The sequence below is a fragment of the Trachurus japonicus genome, chromosome 24 (assembly GCF_045865225.1).
Source record: "Trachurus japonicus isolate A0001 chromosome 24, Traja_1.0".
Lineage (NCBI taxonomy): Eukaryota > Metazoa > Chordata > Actinopteri > Carangiformes > Carangidae > Trachurus > Trachurus japonicus.
In genome coordinates, this window is record NC_140930.1 from 16,091,444 (window position 1) to 16,106,144 (window position 14,701).

Here is a 14,701-nt window from a genome sequence, read left to right on the forward strand (position 1 = left end):
CTGTGTGAGTCTGCAGTGAGATGTCGCATAACCCTAGCTCTGAGTCATCAAGCTCACGGTGACCTGGAGGAAATCCCATTGAGATAACCTGAGGGTAATGAGACCTTTGAAAATCCTCAGACCTGTGCATCCAAAAACTTGCACCCGCCTCTGATTGCTTCTTGTTTGGACACAAACTGTTTTATTAGCTTCATCACTGTGAGTTTAAGATACGGCCTATCGAAAGGATGACAAAACTGACCAGCAAGCAATACATGGGGTTCATTACACTCTGCATCATGTATGCATAGATGCATGAGCTGACACTGGTTCCCCATTTTGTTATATTTTGAAAAACTCAGCATGTTCAGTGACACACAACACCAGTCATGATTAATGACACACTGATGGCAAAATTGATATCTATATAAATAGCAAGTGCAATTGGAATATTTCGACTTTTGACTGTGCGTTCACATTTGCATCGACAGTGAGGGAGTCATTCATTTCAGATGCAAGACAAGGTGCAGCATTTGGGAGACAAGGTGACAAGGAAAACCATTGGCAAGTTAACACATCAACAATAAATGGAGCTCAAGCCACAACTGCATATTATTGAACAGTGCAAATGTGGAAAGAGGCAGATAAATTCAAATAAGGCTGTACCAAATTCTAGCCGTTATGTCATCATGTCTTAATGAATATTTCCCTGACAAAGCACTGGGCTCGTGGTGGGATCTATTACTTCTGCTGCAGGTTTTCTGGTAAGAGAACGCACCCCGGGTGAAAATTCATGTCACAAGCCTTGTGAAAACTGCTTCGGAGGCGGGTTGTGAGCTCCACACAGATTTGTTGCACATCATCATATTTACTTAATGTCAAAATGTTCGCTAGGTTTAATTATGAGCCATGAAAAGGGCATCAATAAGCAAAGTTGCCCTTTACTGGTGCACACTGGTCATGATGTGTTTGTGTTTTCTGTGATTGCTTGTCAGCAGATAAATCATCGTGAGCCGGGCTTACAACAGTAGCAGGATTGTTCAGATGATGAGAGGACAGAGAAAGCAACGTCTCTATAACTCTTGCCTGTCTTTCCTTATTTTGCTCTTTATTTATTTGTTTGACTCTCAAACAATTTTCTCCTTTATGTCTTTATGTGACTTTTTTCTTCTCTTCTGTATAGTGGTCAGTTATATTGAATGTTAAAGACAAAATGTAAATAGGCATTCATGAAATAGAGTTCTTAAATTTACAATCATGCTTATACAGTAAAACCTTCCTCTTGTCATCTCTGAGTAAAATGACCAATCCAATCCGGCTTATTTCACATCCAGCAAATGGCTCCTATAAAATGAAAAGCTTCTTCTAATGTATGCATTCATGCCACAGGAAATGCTCTGGAGTCAGGGGCCAGACCTCTATTCTCACTTTCACCATCTGTTCAAAAGTATATAATCCAGAGTCGCTGGTGTTTAACATTAATATGAACATTAGGTCCCGTATGGCGGCGGCAATGCTACAAACTCTTAGCGTATGGGAGATGGTGGCACATGATGTTTTACCCTGCTGGACCACTGACCCCCCCCTCTCTCTCTTTTGCATCCTGCCTGTCGTTTCCTAGGCGATCCACTCAGTTGCCTGGCATCACGAGGGCAAGCAGTTCATTTGCAGTCACTCAGATGGAACTCTGACCATATGGAACATCAGAGGCACGGGCAAGCCCATACAGACAATCACCCCACACGGTAAGGAGGTGGACACACACACACACACACACACACACACACACACACACAAACAAACACAAACACACACAAACACACACATCCTGCTTCACAATGGTGTTCACATTGAAGGTGGGAATTCTGCAAAAGTAAACAGGGTGTAATTCTGCTACTCAAAAGTGCATTTTCTAATCTAAAATGTGTTCAAGTGAAACAGTCCGAGCCAAGACAATTGCAACTTGTGATGAGGGGTTGGTTGCAAGAAGACGTTGATTTGTATTGAGAGGTGTAAAGAAAAAAATGGTTGGAAACCACTGGTCCGGATACATTGATTGACAGGTGCATCCATCCTTAGGTTTGTTAAGTCCAAACCACTTATGTACCATTTACAGTACAGTACAAGTTTTACACTATACATTACCAGTGTTTTCAGCTACAGTAGCTCTGCCACTCACATGAACCACTCTGGAACCGTTGCTCGAAACTCTTCCTCCATCATCGTTTCCTAATTTCAGTCAGAGGATTATTGTCAGTTCAATTATGCCCGGCCTCTGTTTGCTTGACTTTGTGTCTGCGCGCACATACATTAGTGCTGGTGCTCTGTTTATTTCCTGCAGAAAGCAGCAAGTCTGCTCTTTTGAAGATGTATTTTTAATCCATACTCCTGAACCCCCACCCCACACAGCTACTCATCCCACAGAGCACATTGACTGTTCCCCCCAGATGAAGGACCTGGAAGAAATAGAGTGTGTGAGAGCAACAAATGGACAAAGAGAGTAAGAGAGGAACAAAGGAGAGCTAGAAAAAAAACAAAAACAACTTCTAACCAGTTTCTCAAGCTGGTTTTGTGTGTAGGGGACCGCAGAAAGGATTTCACCACACAGGCTTTTTAATTAGTTGTTTCTCCCACTGCTGCATGCATAATTAGTTTGGTATTTAATGGGCAATTATGCAAATTCCTTTGACAGGTTTAAGTAAGGCTTATAAGTCTTTTTTTAATTGTCTTTTTTAGATATCTGGTGTTTAGATGTAGTTATTAAAAGTAGGTCTTTATTATACTGACCTGGCTTGTATGTACAGTATAACCTGCCTGCTCTTCAGTAATAATAGTTCAGATACTGTATATCCAGCCACTTATTGCACATTCTGATTCAAAAATATGTTTAGGTAGGCACACACATGATGGATGGGCAAATTGTGCTCACGCGGACCTCCCGTCAGGTGTGAATAGATGGTTTCTGTAAATCATCCATGAGCGTCACACCTTTTTTGCACGTCCCTGCCCCTGCATTTGTCTTTCTCCTCTCTGATGAATATGCCTTTATAATTGTTTTGCTTCTCTTTTAGAGCTGTGTTTTAAGTGCTGCTTCTAGGGGTTTAAAAAAATGAGATGACAGGAGAAACAAGAAGAGAGAGGAGGTGAAGTAAGAGTGAACTGGCAAACTGAAGTAACTTCTGTCTGTTCTATTTTAGGAAAACAGCCCAAGGACGGGAAGAAGCCAGAGCCTTGTAAACCCATTCTCAAAGTAGAATACAAAACCACTAGAAATGGGTAAGGTCCTTCATACTCTTGTCTCTCACACACATACACACACACTATGACATACTGTACATTTACACACATTCAAGGGTAAGATTATGTTAATATGCATATAACTTAGACACCACTAACTCTGTCTAATGTCACTCCAACAGAACTACGATATCCGAGCATCAGATATTACATTAGACTGTTATTTGCTGTGCAAGTGAATATATTGAAATGTTTTGTTAAATAAGTTCAATTTAGTCATTGTTTTATAATAATTGTTGAAATGGCAAGTCCATAATGTCATTATAGCCTTTCTCAAAGTGGGTGCCGTCTGACTGCGTCAAGGGTGCCGTGAAAAAAAATACCTCTTCTGACATTTCATAGAATACATTCTCTTTATATATGCAAAGGGACGGTGTCCACCGTCTACTTTCCATTCAGATCCTATGGAGCTCGGAAAAAAGCTGTCGGAGTTTCCTTTTTTTGTCGCGGCGCTCAGAGCGCTCAGAGTTGAAATATATAAATATATATATATCAGTTGAGGAGCTGCTATCAGGCCGACCAGGAGATCTCCCGGTTGGCCGCCCAGCCAATATGCTCCAGCATACCATCGAGCAGGTTGCCCTGCGCGGTTATGCGGCCTTTATGACCAGCCTCAGTGTTAAGGCTAAAGTAAATTAATCATGTTCTCATGATAATCTTCAAGGTTTCCTTGAATTAATTGATATCAACAGTCCAACCATTATTTATACCACTTAATGTCTTTTTACATCTCACTCATGGTTGCGATAGTGACGCAGACTCTCATCAATCCAGACTACTAAATGATTTTTGTTTAGCCTCCTGTCTTAATCTAATTCTTTTTGTTCAGATATAACTGAACTTTCATGACCAAACATATAAAATAACCAGCAATGTTTGTTCGTTCTTAAATTGTAGAATGGCGCAAAGCCTCATGGGAAATGGGAAACGCGCTAGAGAAAAGTCAGAAAGTTATCATTAAACTAGCGGCTACGGCTAAAAATAGAAGGACTCACGGAAGCTAAACAGCAAAGTTTATCAGTCCTGCCCGTGTGTCACGTTATTTATAAGTTATATTCATTTAACAAGACAACACAGTCCGTGCTAAGTGGGCTGGTACGTCGGTACCTGGTCGGTACGCGGTACCGTTACTTCTGGATTTTAACCACTTGAGAGTCGGAACCTATGGGCACCGAAGCATGTTGGTGAGTAGGACAAGACCCCAAACCGTGGCGTGTGCAGCGCTGTCAGTAAAATCCATTCGCAGAGCAGAGTAGGGAGGGGGAAATATACCTGACTGGATGTAATGTTATGGTCAGCAGCGTTAATGCTTGAGTGGCACTAATTGCAGCTCTTTCACCCCATTCAGCATTTCTGTAGCCTACTTTTAATACAAATCCATGATCTAACTGGTGCCCACTTCTGAATGAAATAGCAAAATATAGCTACCCATATTTCTTATTTTTCTTATTCTAACCCTGCCCCACTCCACCCCTGATACAGTAGTAGGTAGGCCTATATCAAGCGGCGCTGGCGGCTCGTTTCGGCAGCGTTCAGAGAGAGAGAGAGAGAGAGAGAGACACGGCCGTGGGTCACGGGCACTCAGAGCAGTAGGGTCCGTGTCCACCGGACGCTATGAAAAAAATGCGTCGTACCAGGCTCACGTCTCACATTGATGGTGAGTCACAGCCTCCTCTCTCCTCTTCCACCGGTGGAAACTCTCTGATTGTTCGCAACGGAGTCAGAACGGAGCGGAGACGCCGGTGGATGTGAACGCGTGCCTGCCCGCTGCGCGCATGTAGACCTCTCTCTCTTCCTCTCACATTGCGGATTATTGTGTGTGTATGTGTGTGTGTGTGTGTGTGTGTGTGTGTGTGTGTGTGTGTGTGTGCGTGCATATGTAGGCTACAGAGGCACCTATGCATAAATACTGTAATGCTGTCCCGTCTAAATAAACAGGACATTTACATTTAGGCTATGCAGTGTCATTTTGAATTACATTTTACACAGGGGTGCCATGAGATTTTATGCACTTTTGAAAGGTGCCCTGACTGAAAAAAGTTTGAGAAACGCTGGTTTAATGGCTCTTCTTAAATAGAAAGCCCTGAATACCAAAACCACAGTTTTTATGCCTATGCATTTGTGTGTCTGTGTTGCAGGGAGCCCTTCATAATCCTGTCTGGTGGTCTGTCCTACGACACGGTGGGCCGACGGCCTTGTCTGACGGTAATGCATGGGAAGAGTACCGCTGTGCTGGAGATGGACTATCCTATAGTAGATTTCCTCACACTCTGTGAGACACCATACCCTAATGGTAGGTGTGTCTTATGGTGTGTGCATGTCTGAGCATTGTATTTGTATAGAAACCGTCATCATGTTCTCCATTCTGGCAATGCATTAGACTCACACAGACACACGCACACACACACCTTTCTGTTTTTTTAATTATGTTGGATTGCTTGCCCTTGTGTTTGTGTGTTTCTGTAATAAATATGAAATTTCCCAAGGGGAAGGATCCTATTTCAGTTTCATTATCCGACACACAGAATATTACATTTTCATTTCATCTTTTTGCACACAGTCTCTTTCCATCTGAATTAAATTATTATCTTATTTCCTGTATTGAGGGGTAGGAGGAGCGGGCTAAAACAAGTTGGTGTGGAGATGAATGGTATAGGATCCTGTGTGTATGTAATCTAGTATGTAAACTGTGCTGAGCGTAGGGTTATCTGGTAGATATACATCAACAGGAAGGATTAGTGAGTTATGTAACAATGGCGACTTCATTATGTCACTGGCAACCTGATGCGACTACCAGCTGATTTCATCTGGTAATGGACGTTACTGGGTTTTTGGATTATACAGTACATGTCTGGCTGATTGTGTTGCGTGTGTGTCTGTGTGAGTGAATGTGCGCACTTAAACCACTGCTAATGTGTAGAGGAGGCTGATGATCCATGATGATGCGGTCTGTGATGATGCAATGTGCACACCATGATGTGTTAGTAAAATGGCATGAAGACAAAGAACCAGTAGAGAGGTGCAATATTCAGACAAAGACGATGATTGAAAAGTGAACTTCAGTTCATTACAACAAGAAAAAAAAACTGCCTTTCTCAAACTAAACTAAGTAAATTCAGACAAAATGCCCCAAGCTGCTGTATTACATAATATCTAATAATAACTTTATGAAACGAGATACTTTAAGCAAGACAACCACATGGAATTATCTCCCATCTCTGCATCAATTTCCTTAGGGCAAAAGCTTAATGGGGTCTTTCAGCTCGTTGTTTTGGTTTTCTAGCCATGAGTTTCCTCTGGTAAACATAATTTTCTCAGTTCAACATCAAGAAAAACCCTTAAATTAGCTGATTTGTGTTTTGTTTGGATCTTTAGCTAAACAATAAGCGAATAAACATAATTACAGTTGCTATTCCAAGCTCTGAAATCCTAAAAACTGACAGAAACAGCGGCAGTGATCAGATGTTGCCAAACGATTCTCAACAGAATGTGAATCACTTGTAAAAACCAGCACCGCTGAGGTGAAAGGCGCAAGACAGTGAGATGTGTAGTGACAACAGTTGTCAAAGTGTTTTAACCTTGGTGTACTCTGACAGCCGGGGACCCGCCACGCTAAACAACAGATTGTTCCCCCGGCACCATTTTACACCCACACACACACACAAACAAACGTACGCGCTCAGATCAGTACATATTCCCGAACAGCCGGGTGTGTGTGCGGCTATTTAAAGATCAAATATCCAGAAGGAAACAAGGAATCAGAAGCAACTGTCTATAGGCTACATAATGCAAAGATGCACTTTGTTACTGCAGTGGACCCAGACAAAGCTTGAGGGTGGCAGCCGGCAGGTGATTTGAGGTTAGAAAGGCGATCTTGTATTTCTTTGCTTTCCCCTCAGTTTTGTCAAGGTGCCCTTTAGCAAGGTGTTTAACCTCCAGCTGCTCCAGTTAAGTGGCTGTCAGCAGAAAACCGTTCAGGGTAACTTTTCTCTGGGCATGTGATTAGTGTCAATCTGAGAAAAAAGGAGCAATCTTTGCATGCATTCACGAAAAGATGTTCTCAGTTATATCTGTATTGCTTGATATGTGCAGCCTCCATATTAGTATTCACATCTAAGACAACCATACCTAGTCTTATCACTTTTATAAACCTGGAGCAGGATAGGAAACATGATGTACGTGCAGTTTATCAAGTAGCATGGTGAAATCTGTCCAATGCTGTGCCACTGTGGATGATGTGGTTCCTTCATTGCAGGAGTTTAAAATCTATTAGAGGGCTACTCGTCTTCAGGACGGTGTATGAAATTCCACTTCCCAATCAGATTCATACAAATATTTAACCAGAGCAATATCCCCCACAGTTATAAATCACGTACATTAATACATTTTCAGCGTTAAGCATTCCTGCCCTCACGTCTTCAGGGCACAGATATGATAATAACATTTGCCATATAAAGTCTGGGAAAGTCCTCCCCTGTGGTTTGCAGATTCCAGGGGAGTTCTCTCTCAAGAAATTACAGAACTACTTAAAGTCTGGCCTGATGAATGGCTTGTCTCCGTGCATTTCTCTGTGCAGATTTTCAGGAACCTTATGCTGTGGTGGTCCTTCTGGAAAAGGATTTAGTGGTGATCGACCTTGCACAAAATGGGTGAGTCTTATATCACATATCACAATTGACCTATTAGAGCTTGTTATCTTTATTATGTATTATCTTTATAGCCTCTCCTTTATATCATGGTATGACTTACTCTTATTCTTTAGGTTGCACGCAGTACTGAATGGGACTAATGCACTGATCCAGGGCAGACTAATTTAATCAAGAGCGACTCTGCTCTCTTGTTCACAGTTACCCCATATTCGAGAACCCCTATCCGCTGACTATCCACGAGTCTCCTGTGACCTGCTGCGAGTACTTTGCCGACTGCCCTGCGGACCTAATACCTGCACTTTACTCCGTTGGCTCGCGGCAGAAACGACAGGGCTACAGTAAGAAGGTAGAAGCACTATATAGGAAACCTCTGCTATACAGTATGTTCTGAAACGAAAATTGTTCACTGATAAGGAAACTAAAATAGAAACAAAAACACTTTAGTCTTTCTCCATTTTTGTACACTTGGATGCTTTCCCCTAGACATATTTTACTCATTGGCATGTTTAACTGACCTGCTGTGCAGTCAATAAGTAAATTCCAGACCTGATGTGACCCTTTAATATAACACCTGACCCAGAGTTATAGGCGCAGGTTTGTTGCTGCACAGCTAAAGACTCAGTATAATAAAGATAAGCACTGATAGTTTTATGTTCACTCCTCATACTCTATTTGAATCTTTTGATGAGACAAAAGGGTTTACTACTGTATAAATTGACTCTGTGCTTTTTCTAAACAGAAAGATAAAGAAAGACCTTTGCATATAGTTTTGCATATAAACATCTATATTCAGTAACATATATAATTTAGCCTGAATTATAACCAGCCCTGTTCAAACTCCTGCAGCTACTGCTCCATTATTCATCAGCTGCCTGTTAATTCTACCGCTGCCTGTATATTTAGGATATAATAATATTTGGGGTGTTGTGTATTTCTTATTTTTTTAATTTTTATTTTGGCGCCTCAGGTCTTTGAGATACACAGTTGTTCTCCCTCTGGGACCTGAGGCCTCCTCCCTGTTTCTGTACCTCCTGCTTCTATATTCCTCCTTCTAATAATGAATGCAGCCTTTCTCCTGCGCTGCACACAGCTGTGCCTGGCTGCATCTGGTTTGCGCCTGTGGTCACCGCGAGATTGCAAAAAGAAAAAAAAAAGTTACTGGTCATACCTATTTATGTTTGTGCTTGGAGAGTTTGCTTGCGTTTGCATCTGCGCCCTATTTCAGGAAAATAAAGCCCAGAGTCATAATGTTTCTACAGTTTGTACCAAATTACATATTGGAGTTTTTTTTTTTTTTGGAAAACTTCATGGGAATTTGTCATGAAACTGCAGACCTGCAAAATAAGTAGTAGCTGTAATGCTAGAGAAATCGCTAACTGCTGTGTCATCTTATTTAAGCCGAAGCAGACTTTTACTTTGAAAATCAACCAAAATTGTAACTGCCTTCTCACAAAGTAACTCTTTGAACACTCCTCCTATCTATTCTGAAGTTGGAACTTTCTTTCAAGTTGCATGGAGCAACACCATAAAAGAGAAAAATGTAAATGTTGCACACTATGCCGTCTAACCATCCTGCCATACACCAAGGGCAACACGCTTATATGATATAGGACGCTTTAATACATTACTCCACATAGCACATTAATTTGTATTAGTGGTGCTAAAGTATATATCTCTATATTTCCGTGAAGCCAGATGGAGTATATAATAGTGTCATATTACCTAACGATCCGCCACTCCCTCTGCACCCCTCCTCTCTCCTCTCATCCTCTTCTTTCATCCCTGTATCATCTTAGACAGACCCCCTGCTCTTTCAGCCATTATGTATGCCTATGTTCTTTTCCCCGTCACCTTGTTCCAGCTTTCTGTCGGAAATGTCAGCATGTACTGACCCAAACTCACTGGCAGGCTGCTGCTTTTCCCTTTTCCTTTTTTTTTCCTTTTTTCTTTTCGGTAAGCGAAAGGCCTGGCTGAGCTGCGGGAGGGCATTCTCACATAAAGATCACCATGAGTCATCCTGGTGACCTTTGTATGTGTCGACGTGTTCAAAGCCAAACCCCCCCCACCAACAGACACACTCACACACACACTCTCAGATGGCGACACACACACACACACACTCATTGAGGTGTATAATCTATAATTGCAAGACATGCTGAGAGGCGCACACAGAGGTTTTCTGCCTGTTTTCTTTTTTTTTTTTTTCCCAGGCACGCTCACACACACATTCACAGTTTTATCGCGTCATCTTTTCTCTAAAAATCAATGTTTCTATTGACACACTGTTTATTGACAAAGCTGTTCTCCTTCCTGTACTCTCTCATTCTCTCTAATGCAATGTGTGTGTCTGCTGTCTATCCAGGAATGGCCTATTAGCGGTGGAAACTGGGGTCAAGGCACGCAAAGCTACCCAGAGATCATCATCACTGGGTAAGACAATACTGATTTCATTAGCATTATCATTATCGTCTTGCCGCAACTCAATTACTTTCACCTCTCCTGCGCTGTCAGGTCAACGTGGCAGAGGAGCATGTCTTAAAACATTTACTGTCGGGCCTTTATACACTCCAATCATGTGCACTTTGCAGCATTTTGATGTTTATTATCCGCACACTAAGCTGTCAACAAGAGGAGAGGGGGCGTTTTAACACAACACACACAGTGAACAAATGACATTGAGGTATGGGTCTGGTCGTAGGAAGGTCTCGCTCCTCTCCTCCCTCCTACATGTAGTATTACTATTCTGTCCAGGTTTTTCTCTCTTTCTCTCTCTAAGAGTGCAGCAGCCTGCAAAATATTTCCCTCCCAATACACTCAGCTGAATTGGCAACAAAAACAATGAGGGGTAAAGAAGAAAATGACAACCAAAACACATGTTATTTTCTGACAGTGTTCTCTTCTGTGACATTCAAATGGGGAAGCTGTCGGACCCGTCGCCTGTTGAGCGTGATCCTGTGCACATTTAGGCCATTATCAAAATGTGAATTTACACTAAATGTCCAAAATGATGTCAACATATGAACATGTTTACTTCTATGTCATGCCAACTCTATGGACACTAATGTGTTGCCATAGCAGCCTCTGCTTTTCTGGGCAGGCTCACCACACCGTGATTTTGGAACCTGTTCAGCAGAGATTTGTTCCCATTCAGTCACAAGAGCTTTAGAGAGGTCGGCTGCTGATGCTGGGCGACAAGGCCTGGCTCAGGTGTCGCTTTGGGTTGAGGTCAAGGCTCTGTGCCGGCCAGTCAAAGTCTTCTGCACCAAACCTGGAGGAACCATTTCTTTATGCACGTCACTTGTGTGCGTAGGAGGCACTGTCGTGTTGAAACAGGAGGGGACTTCCCCTTAAACTGCTGCCACACAGTTGTAAGCAAAATTGTCCAAAGCATCAATGTATGCTGCAGTATTAATATTTTCTACAAGTGGAACAAAGGAGCCTAAAACATTAAAAACAGCCCCAGAACATAGGTACAGTTTGGCCATAACTGAGAAAACCATGGTTGTTGTAAATTGTATTCTGGACAAAATGTAACTCTGTTGTGGTTTTCTACATGTACATCAGATGTTGTAGACAGAGTAATTTCTAGACATGTTGCTTGCAAAAGTGCATGTTTAACTTTTATCTGTGAAATTGTAAGACAGCAGGTTGCAAATTTAAACTCATCTCACGGTCTTTTCCCTCTTCTGTCTCTTTCTTTCCTTCGATTCCCAGGCACGCTGATGGAACCGTGAAGTTCTGGGATGCCTCTGCAAGTGAGTCCTCTCGGCTCTCGCTGAGGTTTATTTATTTTTTTGCAACTTTTAATTAATTATTGTCTGTAATTTTCAGACAAACAGCAGACAGCAAAGGACATTTTGAGCTTTAATGAAAATTTAAAATAGAAATGGTGGATAAAGGACAGGAAATCTCATGGAACAACTTGTAATGTTTTGTCTTGCAATAATTATTCATTATGTTAAGTTCAAAGCACCGCGTAGCCTCTGATGTTTGGAGCCACATTTTATATCAATGTCTGATGACGCTGGATTGCAACTGATATTTTCTGACATGTTTTTTTTTTTTTTTTCTAGTAATGCTCCAGGTGCTTTATAAGCTCAAAACAGCCAAGGTGTTTGACAGAAACCGGTCCAAGGAAGACAAGGGCAGCACGGATGTGTCAGATGAAGACCCCTTTGCTATTCAGATTATGTCCTGGTGCCCTGAGAGCCGGATGCTGTGTGTGGCCGGGGTGTCAGCCAACGTTATCATCTACCGCTTCAGCAAGCTGGAAGTAACAACCGAGGTGGTGCAGGTGGGAAATCTTTCTTTTTTTATTGTTATTATTATTATTAGTTAATATTAAGAAAATTACTGAAAACACATCTATTTCCCTTCTCCTTTCATTTTAAGACTCTTGCACACACAAGCAGGGGATGTAATTGTAGTTCTTCAACAAGACTTATATTTTCCTGTTTGTTATTGTTCACCCTCAGCGCTCACTCTTTGCTGCTCTAAGATGCCGTGAGACATATGCACACAAACACACGCACACACACACACACCCACACAAAAAGATCTGCCGAGTCAAAGGCAGTATGGTTGCCATGCCAACAGACGGAGCAGTGAACAAGCAAAGCGAGACTGTCATTATCATCTGCCTTGATAGCGACGTAAGTGCTTATGGGGGTGTTATGGGAGTGCGTGTTTAACGGCATAAAGAGGAATTGTGTTTAATCTGTGAGTGCAGGCTCACCTCTCTTATGTTACAAGTCAGACGGATGTTCACGTACACGTTTAGTTTCAGCCGTTGGTCATCAGAGCAGTGGGGTGTTAAATTGGTAACCAGTGAGATGCTTTATTTATTTATAAATTTGGCATCATTCTTTGTGTTGCTCTCGACTTTGCAGAGATCACTTGTCAATCAAAGCGATGTACCCGTGGGCAGCACTGTGATGTGTTTTTACTTGCAGGTCTGTTAATGAATTTTAATGTTCTTAGCTGGTTCATTTGACATGTTTTACTGTAAATATCCACATGTTTTGTTCCCCCAAAACAAGAGGTTGCCTTGAACATGTACTGTAGGTTTTAAGTGCCTTGCTTAAGAGCCCTTTGGCAGCTGCAGCTAGCTATTAAAGGAGATGGATTCAAATCAAGCAGCTACTGTATAGCAGGTAGCAGGAGACTCACAGCTTTTCTGTGGGTGACTGCCACTGCTGATGGATGCGTCAGAGAAATTTCAGACACTTTTTCCTACGCTCTTAAAAGTGCGACTTGGATGCGAATCAGATATGCGACGGCAGCGAGCTGTAATTAGGAGAACAACCTCCCTCTGCACAAGGTCAAACACCTCCCTGTAACCTTGCAGAAGTGAAGGTAGAGGAGGACCGAGACAGGCGGGAGTGAGGATCTGAAGAAGGGCACTGATTGCTCTTCACTCCCACATGTCAGTAGGGGCTAATGAGACTGACAGAATGCAGAAAGAGAGCACGCTTTGTGTGTGCGTGTGTGTGTGTTTAGCTGATACTGTATGTGCAGGCAGAGGTTGCAGAGAAGTAGCCAGAAGGAGGACTTTAAAGGAATGGGATATTTCAGTATTGGAGGACCTCTTTGACTCTTAATCTGCCTACACACACACACACACACACACACACTACATCAAACAAGTCTCTACCGTTAAAGTACTGTGAATGCCATCCACGGTCATTTGACTTTTACCTTCCTCACCACAGTTTTGAATCCTTATTATGAGTTTTCATTATGTCATTTTTAATGAATCAGATAATATATTATGTCTTGTGTGTGTGTGTGTGTGTGTGTGTGTGTGTGTGTGTGTGTGTGTGTGTGTGTGTGTGTCTTCTACAGCTACTAGAGGTGCGAATGCAGTATGAGCTGAATGACATAGAATCCCCAGACGGCGGCGGTGGAGGGGGGGAACAAACATCGGCGCTACCTACGCCCGGTGCCTCCCCGCAGACAAGCGGCCCACCGTCACACCCCTCCACCAGCAGCAACAACTCTGACGGAGGCAACATGCCCTGCCTCAAGTATGAAACACACACACACACACACACACACACATGCACACATGCACACACACACTCAGAAACACTTGCATAACCTCTCATAAGCACCGGGAATGCTTGCACACACATACTCATACACAGAAGACTCTTGCCTTTTGCCTCAAGCACACTTGCACAGACTTAGTCAGCGCCTGAAGCATTCTCAGCCTGAGCCTCCCCATCAGCCCCTTGCAACCACTCAAGCCAGACCCTCGACAAGCGCAACTGCTCCAGGACTGCAGCTGCACCACTTCTCTTTCTCTTTATGAATTCTATTTTTTTTTCTCTCCGGTTGCCTCTGCCCCCCACCTCTCCTTTCTGTTTTTCTTCCACTCTGTCTTCTTCTTCTCTCCAGAGTGCGCAGTACTCCTCTGAAGCAGTCTCCAGGTTACCAGGTAGATTTGGTGGTCCAGTTGGTGTGGGTGAGTGGAGAGCCCCCTCAGCCCATCACAAGTCTGGCGCTCAATTCCTCCTACGGCTTGTAAGTACACACATATACATACACACACTCAGAAAGATCTTAGTCAAATCAAATGGTCGTTTCTGGACAGATACTTCTAAAATGGACACATTTGCATCTGAAATCAAAATATAAAATGACAAAATCCAAAAAGACCATTTTATTCGGATAAAATGTGCAAAATGGGTTTTGATATAATTCTGTGCTTGAACCAGCAGGAAATTGTGGAGATTTCACTTTGTCGCCAATGTTTTCAGCTTGAAAGAACCAAA

General features: G+C 42.5%; 1 protein-coding gene across 4 annotated transcripts in view; it reads left to right on the forward strand.

Moving 5' to 3' along the window:
- stxbp5a (syntaxin binding protein 5a (tomosyn)) overlaps window positions 1–14,701 on the forward strand; it is an 87,643-nt gene that overhangs the window by 61,412 nt on the left and 11,530 nt on the right. For all 4 annotated transcript variants that reach the window (XM_085771664.1, XM_085771662.1, XM_085771663.1 and 1 more), the window contains 10 exons: window positions 1,601–1,724; window positions 3,177–3,255; window positions 5,415–5,569; window positions 7,853–7,925; window positions 8,124–8,271; window positions 10,288–10,355; window positions 11,640–11,680; window positions 11,999–12,219; window positions 13,770–13,951; window positions 14,325–14,450. In XM_085771664.1, the coding sequence (XP_085627790.1) occupies window positions 1,601–1,724; window positions 3,177–3,255; window positions 5,415–5,569; window positions 7,853–7,925; window positions 8,124–8,271; window positions 10,288–10,355; window positions 11,640–11,680; window positions 11,999–12,219; window positions 13,770–13,951; window positions 14,325–14,450 (1,217 nt within the window). The remainder of the gene's footprint in view (window positions 1–1,600; window positions 1,725–3,176; window positions 3,256–5,414; window positions 5,570–7,852; window positions 7,926–8,123; window positions 8,272–10,287; window positions 10,356–11,639; window positions 11,681–11,998; window positions 12,220–13,769; window positions 13,952–14,324; window positions 14,451–14,701) is intronic.